The following is a 16,974-nucleotide window of genomic DNA, read 5'->3' as shown; positions in this document are numbered from 1 at the left end:
TAATGATCATAAAGGTCTCCCAAAACAGATTTGCATTTGTTAATATATTCACTAACATCATAATCGATACTTAAACTTGTATAATAAAATTCTAAAAGATTTTCCAAACCTTCAGCTTTGACACCGGGGTCAAGAATAGCAGCAATTCCATAAATGATTGGAAATTCACTAAAATAAGTATGCCACTTACGTTTCATGCTATCAAGAACGGGACGAAGTCCATCAATCTTCATATGCTCTTCGATGGTGTGAACAACTTTAACACACTCAATTATGACTAAATGAACGTTAGGCTCATAAATATAAGAGAAAATATGAGTTGCACTATCAAAAGCATTTAAAACATCACGAACAAAAGAAGCATTAGTCCAATGACTTTCGGTTATTAACTCAGTAGGATCAACACGAGTCTCATTGTAAAGTTGGGTCAAAATATCACGATACTTTATAGCATCACTCAACAACTTGAAAGTAGAATTCCAACGGGTAGGGGTATCAATAGACCATTGTCTTTTCTTAAGACCTCTCTCTTTACACATAGCTATGTACTTTCTTCTAACTGACTGAGTAATCCTAATCCATTTTATAACTGTTCTAATTGGGTTTAGCAATGGTTGCAACTCAGCGAGACCCTCTTGAACAGACAAATTCAAAATATGAGCACAACATCTAACATGCAAGAGACTACCACCCAACAAAAAATTCAACTCGGAGTCATTTTTCAAATAGTCAATACACTTTGTGTTTGCAGTTGCATTATCAAGAGACAAAGAAAAAACTTTATTATTCAAGTGAAATTCTTTTAAACAATCCAAAATACGAACTTTGATGTTAAAACCGGTATGCCTTTCTTCCATAGCTTGAAAACATAGTATACGTTTTTGAATAAACCAATCATCATCCACCCAATGAGCAGTAATGCAAAGAAAAGGTTCGCCAAAACTAGAAGTCCATGTATCACTTGTAAAACTAACACGACCATCAAAAGTACGAAATAATTCAATCAAACCACTCCTATACTTATAATAAGAAGTTTGTGTATAACGTCTTAGGGTATTTCGGGGGACACGAGTAAATGCAGGTTGTAATGCAACTTTATTAAAATGCTCAACGTTTGCATTTTCACCGTAACTAAAAGGGTATTCATTAGCAATAACTAAAGTACTCATTTCATCAATCATTCTATCTTTATTATAAATGAAAGGTGTACCTCCGCCGGGTTGGTTCATGTATCCACCCAATTGTGTTTGGACGCCACCCCCCGAAGGACGGGGGCCATTTTCGAACAAGTCGTGTTTATTTTGCAAATGCCGACTCAAGGTTCCGGTTCCATCTCCCGTTTTCCAATTATATGACTTGACATTTGCACCTAGCGCCTTGCAAACTAGGCATGTACACGTGAACCTCTTTGGTTGACCAGGTTGCCATCCCGGGGGTGTGACCTCAACTCGTTCAAAATGTTTCCACACCCAAGAAAAATGTGCTCGACCTCTACTTTCACCGCCACCACCTTTCATAAATCAAATTATTAAAATTAATTTTTAAATGCTATTCATGAAAATAAGCTTTTAAATTTTAAATATTTTAATTATACTTATTTAAACGCATTTTTCATGGTAATTAACTAATTGTAAATCATAGAAAATTGGAAACTAAACTAACTTTATAATCATTAATAATAGTTTTTTTAAATATTCATAACAATAAAAATTTAATTAGAAATTACCTTGAGATGAAGGTTGAGATGTTGGTTGCGATGGAGGTGGCATAGTTGAACTTGATGATTGGTGGGACTCGTGGGAGAAATGTTGTGGTGGAGACGTTTGAATATTTTGCCTATCTCCTAAACCATAATCTCCATATTCATTGACAAATTGGTTTAAATTTTCCGTATTAATTTCATACGAAAAATTTGCACCACCACTCCTTTGGCTACCACTTCGACCACCACTTTGACTCCTTCCCATTCCTCCTCTTGAGCTCATTTTTTTTTTGTATGATTACTAATTATAATATGGAGAAGAACTTTTTTTTTTTAGAATCTTAAGAATACTAATAATAATATTAAGGAGATTTTTTTTAACAAAAATATAACTCTATATAACACTTGAGAATTTGAGAACAATAAGAATTTTTAAGTAAGAGAGAAAGAAAGCTTGAATTTGTGTGGAAATTTGAGTGAAATGGAATTGGTATTTATAGGAAAAATAGAATGGATGATCATACACTTAAAAAACTAGCCGTTAGATACAAAAAACTAGCCGTTAGATACAAAAAACTAGCCGTTTTTTTTTTTTAAAATGGATGTTAGGCCGTGCGGGCCGTGCGGGTCGTGCGAATTGTGCGGGCTGTGCGGGCCGTGCGGGTTGTGCGGGCCGTGCGGGTTGTGCCGGCCGTGCGGGTTGGGTGGGTCATGCGTGCGGGTTGGGTGGGTCATTCGTGCGGGTGGGCCGTGCGGGCTGGGTTGTGCCAGGTGGGTCGAGTTAGGTGGGTTCACGGGCTAGGTGTGTCGAATTAAATGAGTCAAAACGGGTTGTGCGATTTGGGTCGAATCAAACGGGTTAAACTGAGCTGGGTTGAAATGGGTTGTGTCGAAAATTTTGGACCCACGACACAACCCGGATTAAATCCGAGCTGTGCCGGGCTGTGCCGGATTGAAACCGGGTCGGACCCACGTGACCCACCAGCCGTGCGAGTTAGGGTGGGCTGGGTCCAACCCGGCCCACTGGCCACCTCTAATTCCAAGGTATGGTTCTTAAACAACATTTGTTTAATCTAATTTTTTATATTTTATTTATTGATTTTATTTACAATATATAGATGGTTTTTATTTTTCTGCATGTGAGAGAGTGATTGATGAATTGCTTGAACCAACCATCTATGCCTTATAACTTTGTATGACTTTGTAGCAATGCTTTGCATATGGGATTGTGATCGAAAAGATATCCAATTGATCCGATTTGACTAGCCAATGATCCGATTTAAAAATTTAGATGAGATATTTTAGATTTTCAAAAAAAATAATTAGGCTCTCAAATCGAATGTGGATCAAGGTTTTTTTTCTCCAGATATTTGAAATTGTAGACCCTTGAAAAATCTCAAATCTTAAATTGAGTCTCAGCTTTTGCTCTAAAACAAGTTAATCACTCTGTTAACTAATAAGTTTATTGATCCCGTTAAAAATACAAAGTTTATTAAAGATGGGACTTGTTAAACATCGCCCGCGTTTTTCTACATAAAGCCCACATTTTTTAAAAATTTTGACATTATTGCCCTTGTTTTAATTTTTACCGAAAATAAAAATTTTCACTCACCAAAAATGTGGAGCAGGACTGGATCGCCGAGTGAAACCGAAGAGCCCTCAACGTCGGCTAGATGCACCGGAGAGACGCCGTTGACGCCGGAAAAGGAGGTACGAAGCCATCTAAAACCACGAATTGGCGGCTGGCGTCCTGCCGGGACGCCGTGAACGTAGTGGTGGCGCCTAGCCAGGACGCCGCCACCGTGGCGATGGCGCCTGGCCAGGACGCCGCCACCGTGGCAATGGCGTCTGGCCAAGACGCCGCCACCATGAAAGCGGCGTCCTGGCCAGGCGCCATCGCCACGGTGGCGGCGTCCTGGCTAGACGCCATCGCCACGGTAGCGGCGTCCTGGCTAGGCGCCACTGCATTTATTTATTTTTTTTTTAATTTAATTTAAAATTTGTTTTTTTTTTTTTTTTTGTGTTAAAAATTTTTTTCGTTTTTTTTTGGTTTTATTTTGTTTTGTTTTTAATTGTTTTAAAATGTAATGTAAAATTTTGTGTTTGATTTTTGTGTTTTTGATCGCTATGTTTTTTATGTTTATGTTTTTTTTTGGTTTTTATTTTTTATTTAATCTAAAGTTTTGTTTATGTTTTTTATTTTTGTGTTTTGTTTTTTTTTTTTTTTTTTTTTGAATACTTTTTGTTTATGTTTTTTATTTCTTTGTTTGTTGTTTATATTTTATTATTGTTTTTGCTTTTGTGCTAATGTTGTGTCAAATGTATTAATTTAATCTAATCTTATGTGATTATATTTATATGTTATTGTTGCAGGATTATGGTGGAGACGGAAATGATTATAGTGGGATTTTTGTACACGATGGTCTGTTCGAAGATGCTCAACAAGCGGTTGATTGGGCGAAACATGTTGCAATTAGATCAGGTTTTTGTTTAGTAGTAGCAACTCATAAATCTCAACGGGATGGTAGAATGGATCGCATTTTGAGATGCGACCGTTATCGCAAAAGGGAGGAACGAGATTTCAGTCAAGCGATTCGATTTGATACAAAGCGGAAAGGTTGTGGGTGTCAGTTCAGAGTAAAGGTTCGACAACAGCAAAGGGGTGACGGTTGGGAAGTGAAGAGTTACGGTAAATGGGGGTATCACAACCATGAGATGATCGCATATGAAGTGGGTCATCGACAGTTAAGTGGCCTAAGTCCTGGTGCGAAACTAATTGTAAAAGAAATGAGTGATGCTCAAGTGAAGCCTGCTAAAATATTAGCATCTGTGTTGGAGAAATTTCCTGAAGACCAGCCAAACCGAAGACACATCTACAACGTCAGACATAAATTGAGGTTTGAACGGTCAGAGGGAAGGAACCCTATCCAGCAGCTTCTACACCAGGCACAAGCACGTGGTTACCTGTACTGGTTTGAATCTGATGAAGACACATCGGAGGTGACTCATTTGTTCCTTGTGCATCCTGATTGTGCTGATATGATTTCGTCTTGGCCATCTGTGATTCTGATCGATTCAACGTACAAGACAAACAAGTATAAGTTTCCACTGGTTGAGATGGTTGGGATGACTCCAACGAACCAAAACTTTTTGATTGGTTGTGGCTGATGTGTTTCAGATGGGTGAAGACAACTACGGTTTAGTGCGTCAGTTGATGTACAGTGAAATCGCCTCAAACCGAGTTGTTTATCGCCACGTGTACGGACAGGACTTGGATAGGTCTCTGCAGCGTATCCGGTGGGGAGGAGGACGTTGCGGTCAAAATCATTGGTTCGACGCGCCACTTGATCTCTTCGCCGTTGCAAACATCTACAAGTGTGCAGTGATGCATTTCGGCCTTGGTCAAGCAATAACCGTATCGATCGCAGGCGGTCAATGGACTTCTTTTCGACACGCGGACTCCACGCACAGGCACGTGGCTGGCCATCCCCAATAGGAACCGGGTCGCGGTGTGGTCGAAACGCCGGGAAATACTCGTATATCCACGTCTGTAACAACGTCATACATCCAGTGATACCTGCCGCATTAGCCTGGCTCGAGAATCCTAACTGGCGATACATGTACGCTAATGTAGCCGACCCCCAAGAAAACTGGCCTACTCTGTCGGGCTCACACGCGTCAACTATGTCGCGTGGCCTGAGCTTGTTTCCGCTCTTATCCGGAAACAAGGTACACCCGAGAAGAAGAAAAACATATGCAGCCAGCTGTGTGTCCTGCGTCCTACGTGAAGTGGGGTGCAAACATCGCTGCAAAACTGCTGCGATCTTAACACCGCCGTGATCCCACACACCAAGTGCCGCTGTGTACAGCACAGCCCTATCCACCGCCAACAGCTCCGCCAATAAATCTGCCTGATCCGCATCTGTGACAACAGATGCTCGGTTTCCCTCTACGGGAATCCCAAGGATGGCCTCGACGTCATGCAACATGATCGTCATCTCACCGAACGGAAGGTGGAAAGAGTTCGTGTCCGGCTGCCATCGCTCAACGAAAGCCGTGATCAGCGTCGAGTCAATCCTCTCATGCATGGTGGCAGGAAGGTGGCTCACTCTAGTGCCCCTCAATCGGCCGACCATCTCGCTCTCCTCCGGCCAAGCCTCAGCCCAACTACACAAGAAGTTACAAGTCCTCTCCCGGGTTTGGCATTTCAAAATGCCGCTATCCAAAGCCCGCTCTTGGTCCTCCCAAATACGGGTAGCGATGTGTCCTAGAAAGCTAGGAATCACACTCCCGTCTATAGGTCCCCCAGCCACCTCGCCCCTCACCACCCAAGAATCATTAACGGCCCTCGACCGTTTTCTGCTAACCGCAGACACAGTGGACGCAGATGATGTGCCAGATCTACTAACAAATCTACCATCTCTACCCTTACGCACGTCTACCCTACGCGTCTCATACACATCATCAAGCCTCTGACTGAATGGACCGTAATCATCATATGGTCCACTCTGATCGTCCACATCCTCATCTGCATCCTCCTCCTCCTCCTCCTCCTCATCACCGTCATCATCTTCATCATCCTCAGAATAGTGCACCCGTTCTCTACGAGCCGAGGCCGAAATACCACGGGATCTAACGTGTCTGGGCCCCGAGCTCTCCATTGAGTTGATCGTACTTCTCATAATGTCCATACTCTTCCCAGCCCCAGAACGAAAATACGATGCCTAACACAAAATAACAAAACATGTAATATGCAATATAAACATGTAATATACACATAAAAAAAGTAATTAAAATAAATAAATAAAACAATATACATATGATGGAAAATAAATTAAAAACATTACAAAATATTAACAACCTAAAAATAAAAAAATTAATAACCTAATAAATAAATAAATAAAAAATTGGAAAAAACAAAGCAAAAAAAAAAATTACCCAAAAAAAACAAATTGGAAAAAACAAAGTAAAAAAAAAAATTAAAAAATAAAACGGAAAAACAAAAACAAAAAAAAGCAAAAAAAAAATTTGAAAAAATAATTCAAAAAAAAAATAAAAGAAAATGAAAAAAAAAAAAAAAAATTAGGGTTCCGGCGCCTGTCCCAGACGCCAGAGCCACGGTGATGGCGCCTGGGCAGGACGCCGGTGCCACGGTGGTGGCGTCTGACGTGGACGCCGCCACCGTGGTACCGGCGCCCTGCCCAGGCGCCATCACCGTGGCAATGGCGTCTGGGACAGGCGCCGGAACCGTGGTGTCGGCGTCTGGGCCAAACGCCGCCGCCCAAACACCGCCGTCCAGCCACCAGTCGCCGCCGGGCCACCACCTTTTCCGGTTTTTTTTTTTTTTTTTTTTTAAATAAAAAAATTTACAAAAAAAAAAACATACCTTTCCTCCTCCAAACCCCCTTGCTCCGGCCACCGGTGCCGCCACTTCCTTGCCTTGCCGCCTCGACATTTTGAAAAAATATTTTCGAGAGAGAAAGTGAGACTACAAAGTTAAGAGAAGATGAGAGTGTGTTTTTTACTAGAGTAGAGAAAATATAATTTTAGTTCGAGGGCAAAAGAGTCATTTCACTTTTAATTTGTGGGCTTTATGTGGAGATTTGCGGGCGATGTTTAGCAGTTCACATTAAAGATACCTCCCCACTTAATTAACCAACTCCCCACTTAAGCAATCAAACTCAATCCTAACTTGATAATTTGCGAATTTGATTGGCAACGACCTTAGCAAGTCAATGAGTTGACAACATCTAGATCTTTAATACTTCCTCCGTTCTATTCATATTACAACAATGGACTTTTTGCACTATTCATCACTCTTGTTTGACTACATAATATGATTTATACGTTAAGCAAAATATAGTCATGTGGGATCTTGTTGGATTCGTCTCATTAAATACTTTCACAATATCAACTTTTTATAATTTTTACCCTTACACAATTATAGATATTTAGCATATAAAATGTGCTTTGGGATGCGTAATTTCATCCTTGTTGCAATATTAATAGAATGGAGGAAGTATGTTGTATTTAGTTGTGGTAGCACTTCATTGGTTGCTAGTTTGCCATAACTAGTTGCTAGTGATGGTAAATTGATAACTAATATGTTTTATTTTATTTTTTAAAAAATATTTTGGTATGTCTTGTTATTTGTTTCAACTAGACATATTGAGTAATTATCCAAGAATTAATTTGTTTGGCTTGATTCTTATAATTGAAACATAGTTTTTGAAGGCAATTTAAGAATAAACTTTTGAAAATTTTATACACATAATATAAAGTTGAATTGGTTACCGGAATTAAAACTTGGATATCCTATCCAAAAATTAAGATATCCATAATTTTCATATCGAATAAGACTAAAATATTTTTGACCTGAAAATTTAAATACTCGAATTGTTTGGATTGAATATAATCCAAAATCCAAAAACACACCGCACTATTTGCAACAATTATGTGCAAAAAGTCTTAGACTAACATTTTATATGGGGGTCATTAGTCCAATGATGTTGATGTAAGAATTAGGCTTTGGGTATCTAATATGAGTAGATATATATAAAGTTATAACCACAATTATATAAACGCGATAGATTATTTGACACTAATGATTCACGTTTACTAATTTTTCAAAAGCTTGTTAGGCAAGCATAATGGAATTTTGTGCTCAATTGAATTTGAAAGGAATACAATTTAGTATTTGAATCAAGGTTAAGCTAACCTAATTAGTTCAAGGTAAGCTAGGGCGACCCTAATTCGTGTACTAGCTATTGGTAGTTCAAATGCTAAATGCTAATGAACCCTTAATACTTTTATTCGTTAAGTGTATTTTGAATTGATTTTGTTTATTGCAAACTTAATACTTCGATCCATCATAAAGACCGCACAAAGTAGGCTTATTTTATTCCACCACTATTACATTGAAGTATTAAGTGATTTTGACTACAACTCCTAAATAAATGCTTTTTGCCCCATTGATAATATTTGAGTCAAACTTTTAAAACTTTTGATCATACATTCCCATTAATTTATGAGAGATAATATACTCATGTGTTCTTCCAAAAAAAAAAAAGTCATATGACATTTTGTTAGATTTGTTTCGTTGTATATTTTATCAATATCAAATTTTTATAATTTTTACGAGTATAAAATGAAGATAAATATGTTTTAAAATTACTCGTATATTATGAAACAAAGAAGATACTCTACATTGTATTATGGGATGAGTGGAGTAATCGACACTAGCCACCAATACTTTTATTAGCTATTCGTACTACAGTAATTGAGTAAAAAATTAACCTAAGACCCTCAAAATAGTCTAACGGCGGGAGGTAAGCTGATAAATAAAAACTGCCGGAAGAAAATAAAAATACACACACGTCCTTATTTTCATTCACATGTAATTAAACGCCATCCCTCCTGTAAACCACGTGGCTTCAGATAATTAACCCATACACCAAAACGCACCGTTTCAATCATATATCACCCCAGTCAAACTCTACAGTCAACTCAAAACGCTGCGTTTCAACCCCTTCTTTAAAAAAAGAAGTTTCGTTCAAAATAAATAAATACTCCGAATTCTTAGAAAAAAAAAAAAAACTCCGAATTATTATTGTAAAATAATTAAAAGAGAAAAAAAGGAAAATAGTCAGGTCTGCAAATCCTGAATATTTTTCTATAAAACTCCTCTTCAACGACACAAGGAAGAGAAGCAGCAAACAATACTCAACCACCTTCTCTTCCTCCTATCCTTTCTTTCCCATTTTCTCTCTCCTCGCCGCCACCACCGCCGCCGGCGAAACCCTCATCTCCATACCATTCACTTTTTGCGGCGGCGGATCGGAGTTTCCTTAACTACTTTCTCTCTCCTCAGCACAATGCCAGCGCAGAAACGTTCGGCGGAGGATAACTACTCCGACGAGGATCCTCCGAACAACGCCGCCGTCAATCACGCCGGTGATGTCCCGGAGAACGACGGTGATGAGCAACACGATGTTGTTGCGAATGATGACGATGATGAAGCACAACAGGAGGAGGAAGAAGATGGAGATGAAGAAGATGAAGAGGATGATGATGATGATGCGGAAGATGATGAAGGTGACAAGCATGGCGGCGGAGGAGGTTTGTTTGATTTTCTTACACTCACATTTTTGTTGTTTTTTTGATTCAATTGAAGGATTTTTTGCGAGTATTATGAGCATTACTATGAACAGTTTCATTTTTGTTAGTGTTGATGTGATTTTTTTTTTTATTTTTTTTTTCAGTGGCCGATCGAACTCCGTCGTTTATCACTAATGGTAACGTCAATAAGGAAGGGTAAGTTTTTACAGTTTCTATTTTTCATCACTCATGATTGAGGTTGTGAAAATGTCGAATTTCAGTGATTTTCGTAGGATTAGTTTTTTTTGGCGTGTTGAGATTACTGTTATGCTCGAGTTTCCTTTTTAGTTGGCTGCTCGTAAAATTGCGTTATTCATTCATGCATTTTATAATGGCTGAGTTGTTTGGTTAGACGTGTCTTTTGTTGTGTTCTAAGCGTGTCTCGATTTTTCTTTGGTGTCGAGGGAGATACGAAGGGCGGGGGGGGGGGGGGTGTGTTGGTGGTGGTGTAGACGGGATTTGATCCGAGGTCTTCGGTATTACTTCCCAAGAGTTTTGCTGACTAAGCTATATTTTTTTGGCTATCTATTTCTAAATGAGTCTCGTGGATATGTTAGATACATTGGTTCTCATATATGTTGATGCTGGATTATTCTGTGATTAATATTATGCTCTGTAGCTGAATAATTTCTATTTACAGCTATGTTTGATACGGCAAGATGTTCTGCAGTTCCCGTTGTTGATGTATGAATTAACTTTTCACTTAATTGAAAATTTTGGTTTTGATTCCGTTATTCTTTGGCTGGAAATTTGCTGTAAGCATGCAGTAGACTGTATGATATGATTTATTCTGAAATTCTGGGCTGTTGGAATTATGCTTTTCTTCCTCGAGTTCCCTCGTAGAAGGACGTTCATTACTTGTTTAGTATAGGCCATAAGCCTTGCAGTGTCTGTACCTCATTTGTAGTCGTTATTGTTGTGTTTATGCCTTAACATTCCACATTTTCTTCTCAAGTTTCAGTGCTACCTTTCGTTTTTTTTAATGGAGTGTGTTTGTTTCTTCTCTTTTGTATAAAGAGTGTTTGTTGCTTATATCTTGCTAAAAACTTTGTCTCATTTTTCGGGTTCTATGTGAGAAGCAACATTCTTTGTTCATCCCCATTCTTGCTGTTACATTATCCTTGATAGACGGACAAGTATGAGGGGTATATTAGTTTGTGTTTCGGAACCATCTTGCAGTAGTTTTCAATTGATAATACTTGATTAGGAAAAAAATGCAGTTGCATGTTGCGGTAAAGCTCCTTCATGGTTATTATCTTCTCATCATTAACATTCTTGGGTTGCAACTTTTTTCAACAATAGAATTGGACAAGAAAGAAGGAGATTTTTGAGCTTGCTAGGCAGTTTTACTCTTTATTGTGCTTCTTGGACAGTCAAATACTAGTTCTGTATCTTATTAGTTGCATCATTTTGACTTTTTACACTATTCCCGGACTAACTTTGACCACTTTTGTTTACTAATGTATAATAGTTAATTTCATTATTTTAACTGTTTTTGAGTCAATCTCAATATACATTTTCATATATTATTTTTTATAATTTTTTTTATAAAAGCGTAACTAATGTTCAAAGTGCTGTGTTGGAAAACGTGTCTAATCAAAATATTGAAACTATAAAGTTACGGAGGTAGTAATACTTAAAATGCAACAATAATAGTTGCATGATAAGCTAGCTGTTTATGTGCACATGTCATTTATGATTATTATTATCTATTATATTTTCTTCCTGTTTTGGCTTTATCTGATTATAATGTAATTATTGTCATTATTTTCATTCCTTTGAGGGCTCTTGATGCATAAAGACCCATTTGAACCCAATTTTTTGAGTCTTTTGAATTCTATTTGTTACTATCTGAGCTTGTTGTAATGCCCCCTTTTTTTTTTTTTTTTAATGTCTTAGCAGATTAATATTAATTAAACTGTCAGATATTCGCAAGGAAGTACAATGTCCAATATGTCTTGGTAAGATTCATAATCCTTTACATAGGAGTGCAATATATTGATGGCAATTTCATTTTAGATCACATTAACATTATATTGCACATAATTATGTATGTGAATGCTGTGCAAGTATGATTTTGGTGCTGTTTTGTTCATACTATTTTACTTAAAGCCTAAAGGATAGTGTAACTAATGAGAATCCCCATTCCGATGCTGTAAAATAAGCTGGGAAATGGGTTTATTGCAATTGCTTGCATACCTGTTTACTGTGTCATAGAATCACTTTATTGGAATTTTCCGTTCAGTCTTGTGATATATGTTGAGAAATTAAATGATTGATTGCATGGGTACATATTTTTATCATGGTTAAAATAAATATTCCATGCAATATTTATACTCTGTATTTTTCCATGTTATGCTGGTTTGCCATTTCATGATAAGGGTGTCATTTTTTTTTTTGGAACAATGATGAGGGTAACATATTGTGTTAGATAAATTGGATAACATCTGCAGATCTGTAGGCGATAAGTTTTAATTCTTCTTTTAGTTCAAACCTGTAAGTTGCAGTCTGTTGCAAGTTGTGGTGTACTGTTGTTAACTGTTGATGCAGATAGATCTATGAGATTGTCTCACTAAAACTGTTGTAGCAACTGTTCAGTCTAAAATAGGCTTATTCCTTGCCAACTGAGAGCTGAGACCCAACTTTTTTTGTTTTTCCAAAATAATTTATACAAGTATTAAGTTTAGCATGATATCACACAGGTGTATGTAAGACATGCTCTCTAGTTGATCTCAAATTCTGGTCATATGAGAGACGATTAATAATCGCTTTTTGTCGATCAGTACAGGTGTAAAATGGCCTGTTACATATCTGGTTTGTGAGAATAGGAGATTGTACTGTGTTACTTTGATTTCAAAGTTTAAATTTGAGATAGTGCTGGTTTCATTAATTGATATGGGTTGTTTGAGTGTGAGTTTTGCCTGGCATTATTTAAACTCGAACAGTTAAGGAAAGAACCATCATTATCAGTCTCTACTCTCTACTGGTTAGGAATGTGGCTGCATAAATTGGACCTCCTGAGACCCCATTAATGGAAAGATCCATACTGGCCTGTATTTTTGTTGTTGTAAAAGGCAGTAATGGTCAGAGGAAATGGAACTTATGTATTAGAGATTCTTGGCTCTCATGTCGAGGCACTAATTAATACAGAACTAGTTAGTAGCTATGTTGCATGAACTTGTGACCATCAAAGTGTATGAAAAGGGGAATTTTTTGAGCAATTTGAGCTGATTCACGATATAGCTTTGTGAACCTGACTTCCCTTTTACATACCAGTGATAGTTTTAATTTGCTCAGAACTTGCAATATATTGTCCATTGTGATGATTTAGGTATACCATGTTAGCTGTGAATTGGTTGGCCCCAGAATTGATTATTTTTGTTGATGTTTTTGTATGTCACAGTTCTGACATGTGGAGCCAATGTTTAAATTGGCAACATTATGTTCTTTCAGGAAGAGGGAAAAAAAAACCTTAGATGTGTATAAAGTATACATTAAACATATACTGTGTAGGTTATCTCTACTTTCAGTCTAATCAACATAACTGCCTATCTGGCTCTCTGATTTTTTTCTTCCTCCTATCCTATGGGATCATGTCAGTTTATGGAATCACCAAACAGGTAAAGCTAATTGTTTTCCTATAACTTTATGCTACTGATGACTTCAATGAAATAAATATGGCATTTTTATTTCCCATCTTATGCATCAATCTGGTATCGCCAGCTTTATCACTTGATTCTAGGCTATTCCTGATTTTATTCTTTAAGTAACAACCTCAAGTAGTTGAGATATCTTACAAATTACAATTTTAAATTCTCTGATATTAAGCTAATGTTTTTCTTGTTTTCCACTTATAATTTCAAACTCAAGTTTCTCTGGTTGGTACCTTAATGCTTATATTTTTCTGTTTTATGTGCTAGGGATCATCCGTAAGACAAGAACAGTTATGGAATGTCTGCATCGCTTCTGCAGAGAATGCATTGACAAATCGATGCGGATGGGGTGTGTATATTTAAATATGCTAGTGCCTTTTTGCTTTTCAAGCATTAGCGTTGTACATGTCCTATGAACCAAAATATGCATCATAATTTGGCTATCGCTATGGACTAAACTCATAAACTATTTGCGCTTCTTATGGTCTTTGTGTTTTTATATAAAGGTCCCATTAGCCTCCGTTTATTGTATGGGTATAATGCTGTGCACTACTTAGTCTCCTTTGTGGGAACTTCTTTTAATAATGTTACTGTTAGGATTCAACAGTGCTTCTGTCTTATAATTAGGGCTTGTTCGATATCACTACTTGTTTTCTGTTTTTGAATTCACTAGTCATACTCATACTGGTCATGTTTATTTTGTAAATTGACAACAAAAATGATAACTTACGAAGTGTTTTTAATTTTTTTAAAATAAAAAAACCTCTTATTAATTTTACCAGACTTAAAAAACTCAATATTGGCAATAATAACAAACATGCACTTTGTTTGATTTTTTTTTTTTTTTTTTTTTTTTTTTTTTTTTTTTTTTTTTTTAGATGGATACTCTGCATGGTAGATGTAAACCATTTTTTTTTGAATAATGTTAAGCAGGAACAATGAATGCCCTGCTTGCCGTAAGCACTGTGCTAGTCGGCGGTCCTTAAGAGATGATCCCAATTATGATGCACTGATTGCTGCATTATATCCTGATATTGATCGATATGAAGAAGAGGTATGCCTCTCTAGTATAGCTACATGTTGATCAATTATCCTGATATTGTTATAACTTATATTGTGCTCTCTCTTTAATCAACTGTGATTTCTCCATGCTTTTCTTATTGGCAAACCTGATAATTACTTGGTGACAGGAGCTGGCTTTTCAGGAAGATGAAAGAGTTCGAAACAAGCAGGTGAAAACTTATTCTTCTAGGGAATGGGCTTTCGTGCTTTCATACATGCATGTGTTTTTCTTGCACATTTACGTTTATTGTTAGCTCTGGCATCAATCCTTCTTGGAATTTATTGGATGGGGCTAGTCTTTGAAACAAGAGGTCCATGTTTGTTGTTTTTTCTTTTTTTGTTGGCATTAAACTATTGAAACTCTAAATACTTAAACAGATCCAAGCTGCAATTGCACAAACTTTCCGCCTACAGACAGAAGCACTTAGCCGGAAAAGGAAAAGATCACAGAGTAATCATCGAAAAAGAAGAAACTATAGGTCTGACGATGATGATGATGCCAATGGTCATGATGGTGGTAAAGATTCATCTTCTGCAGATGAACGTTGCACAGAGCCTAAATCCAAAAGATCAAAGAGGTGGAGAGGTCAGCCATCGCCAGCAGCCGCTAGTGGAGATGGAGGTGGTGATGAAAATGATCAGGAGGTCCACAGGGATGCTGGGGTTTCACCAGCAGCATTTGTTGGAACCTCAGAAATTCTTGCCTGGGGTAAAGGTGGCTTACGGAGTAGTACTAGATATGGGAGCGGCAATGGTGGCAATGTCAAGCACTCTCGTGGTCGTTTTGTGAAGTTGACTGATTATTTTCGGACATGGGAGCAGAATGAAAGTGAGGTAATTTGGTTGCATGTCTGCAAAAGACAAGCTTTTTATATATGAGAATCAATCTTTATCAAAATTTTACTTTCATATAATAAGATATAATATTGGAATAGCTTATGAGAACAAAAAGAACTGTTGATTATGCTAATATGCTATAAGATGCACGCTCAATTTACTGTAGAGATAATTTGTACTATACATACACTGCTGGAGTAGGTAAAATAACTTTGTATCAATGGCTTTGATTATGAATAAGTCCTTTGGTAAGGGTACTTAAATAAGTTCTTGTTCCAGTTGGATATTCAAGTAGTGCTTGTTTCTCTCGACGAGCAGAAAGAACATCTTCTTGAGCATTCCTACTTGTGTGGCAGGCCAGCCTTATCTGTGGGGCAAATATGCGAAGTAAATCATCTGATCCAAATTTTAGCTTTTATTCACCCCCCAAAAAAGGGACATTTCTGTCTTACTCTCCCTCCGTAAACTTGTTTATTAAACATTATTTTATTTGTAAATTCTTGCAGTTTATTTCTCTTCAGACCTCGTTACCACCTGATAAAGTTGAAATTTTGGGAGCAAAAGGAAGCTCTTTAAGTTCGACTGCATTTGAGGCATGCAAAGATGAGTTGCAAGTGTTGAATTCTGAAGAAACTCTGGCTGGACTCAAAGCTTCGAGCAATTTCACTCAAGGCCACTTGGTAAGGCTTCGATATCTTTGGTAACTAGACTGAATGGTTGTCTGGTTTTCAACAATGTCACTTTGTTTATGTTGATTTCAGATGTTGGCATATCGGAAAAAGCTGTCAGTGTAAGAGGTTTCTGAGGAATAATGTTGGCTGTCACAAGGGGTTACCAACGCATCACATATTTGTAAAGGGAAAAGAAATATACAAATAAGTAAGGGTTTCAGGTGTTTGCAGATTAAGAAGTTGTTTTAGCTTGGAGTTTGAGGAGTTTCGCGGCTTCAAGATTTCAGCTGACTCTTTGAGGTTGTTTATGTCTGCATTCAAGTGTCTTAAGCTATTTAAATAGGAGCTGCTTTTCATTGTGTTATGATAGTTATGGCAAATGCCAGACTTTTTTTTCCGCCGGTGATATAGAATGTAAATTAGTTAAGCCTTGCCCAGCAAATTTTGGGATGATTTTATCTAATGTTTGAATTTACAAGACATTCATGATTTAGGCGATTCCGAATTACCCGACTATTTATGAATTTCCGATAACAAAGTTGAGTGATCTGCAGATGACTGTTAACTATCAATATGGTGAATGATAGAATTTTGAAATTACACCCATTTTATTTGGAGTGATGCATTTGCTGATGATAGCCTCTAGAAATCTAAAACAATTATGAAGGGTATGGTTTTGGACTTTTTGGGATTGGGATTGGGATTGGGATAGGAGGGAGGGAGACTAGGATTTGTGTCTTTTTGTTAATTGTGTGAAAAGTAAAGAGTATGCTATGTTCTCTTCCTCTTAATTATTCTATTTAAAGATATAATAGGTTATTTAGTTAAAATTAGCTTTAGTAAGTAAAGAATGCCTGTCTTAATACAAATTAGGTTAAAAAAAAAGTTAACA

At 37.3% G+C, this 16,974-nt stretch overlaps 1 protein-coding gene across 2 annotated transcripts; it reads left to right on the top strand.

Moving 5' to 3' along the window:
• The first annotated feature begins 9,006 nt into the window (after window positions 1-9,006).
• Window positions 9,007-16,631, top strand: LOC110706938 (putative E3 ubiquitin-protein ligase RING1a). 2 transcript variants are annotated; one of them, XM_021884939.1, is made up of 10 exons: window positions 9,019-9,820; window positions 9,964-10,015; window positions 11,762-11,820; window positions 13,780-13,861; window positions 14,446-14,566; window positions 14,703-14,744; window positions 14,953-15,408; window positions 15,691-15,798; window positions 15,918-16,091; window positions 16,173-16,631. In XM_021884939.1, exons 1-10 carry the CDS (start codon window positions 9,577-9,579, stop codon window positions 16,203-16,205), a joined length of 1,371 nt encoding a protein of 456 aa, XP_021740631.1. In that variant the 5' UTR covers window positions 9,019-9,576; the 3' UTR covers window positions 16,206-16,631. The 2 variants fall into 2 exon arrangements, with proteins under 2 accessions (XP_021740632.1, XP_021740631.1); XM_021884940.1 differs by lacking the exon at window positions 15,691-15,798 and having other exon boundaries at window positions 9,007-9,820.
• Window positions 16,632-16,974: the final 343 nt, after the last annotated feature.

Source organism: Chenopodium quinoa, unplaced genomic scaffold (genome assembly GCF_001683475.1).
Source record: "Chenopodium quinoa cultivar QQ74 unplaced genomic scaffold, ASM168347v1, whole genome shotgun sequence".
In the NCBI taxonomy this organism is placed as follows: Eukaryota; Viridiplantae; Streptophyta; class Magnoliopsida; order Caryophyllales; family Amaranthaceae; genus Chenopodium; species Chenopodium quinoa.
Note: the sequence above shows the minus strand (reverse complement) of the source record. Positions and strands in the feature narration are given on the sequence as shown.

Coding starts and splice junctions, on each gene's coding strand:
- LOC110706938 (XM_021884939.1), top strand. CDS start 9,577: ATGCCAGCGCAGAAACGTTCGGCGGAGGATAACTACTCCGACGAGGAT. Junction 14,745..14,952: donor AAAGAGTTCGAAACAAGCAG/GTGAAAACTTAT, acceptor ATACTTAAACAG/ATCCAAGCTGCAATTGCACA. Junction 15,799..15,917: donor CTGTGGGGCAAATATGCGAA/GTAAATCATCTG, acceptor AAATTCTTGCAG/TTTATTTCTCTTCAGACCTC.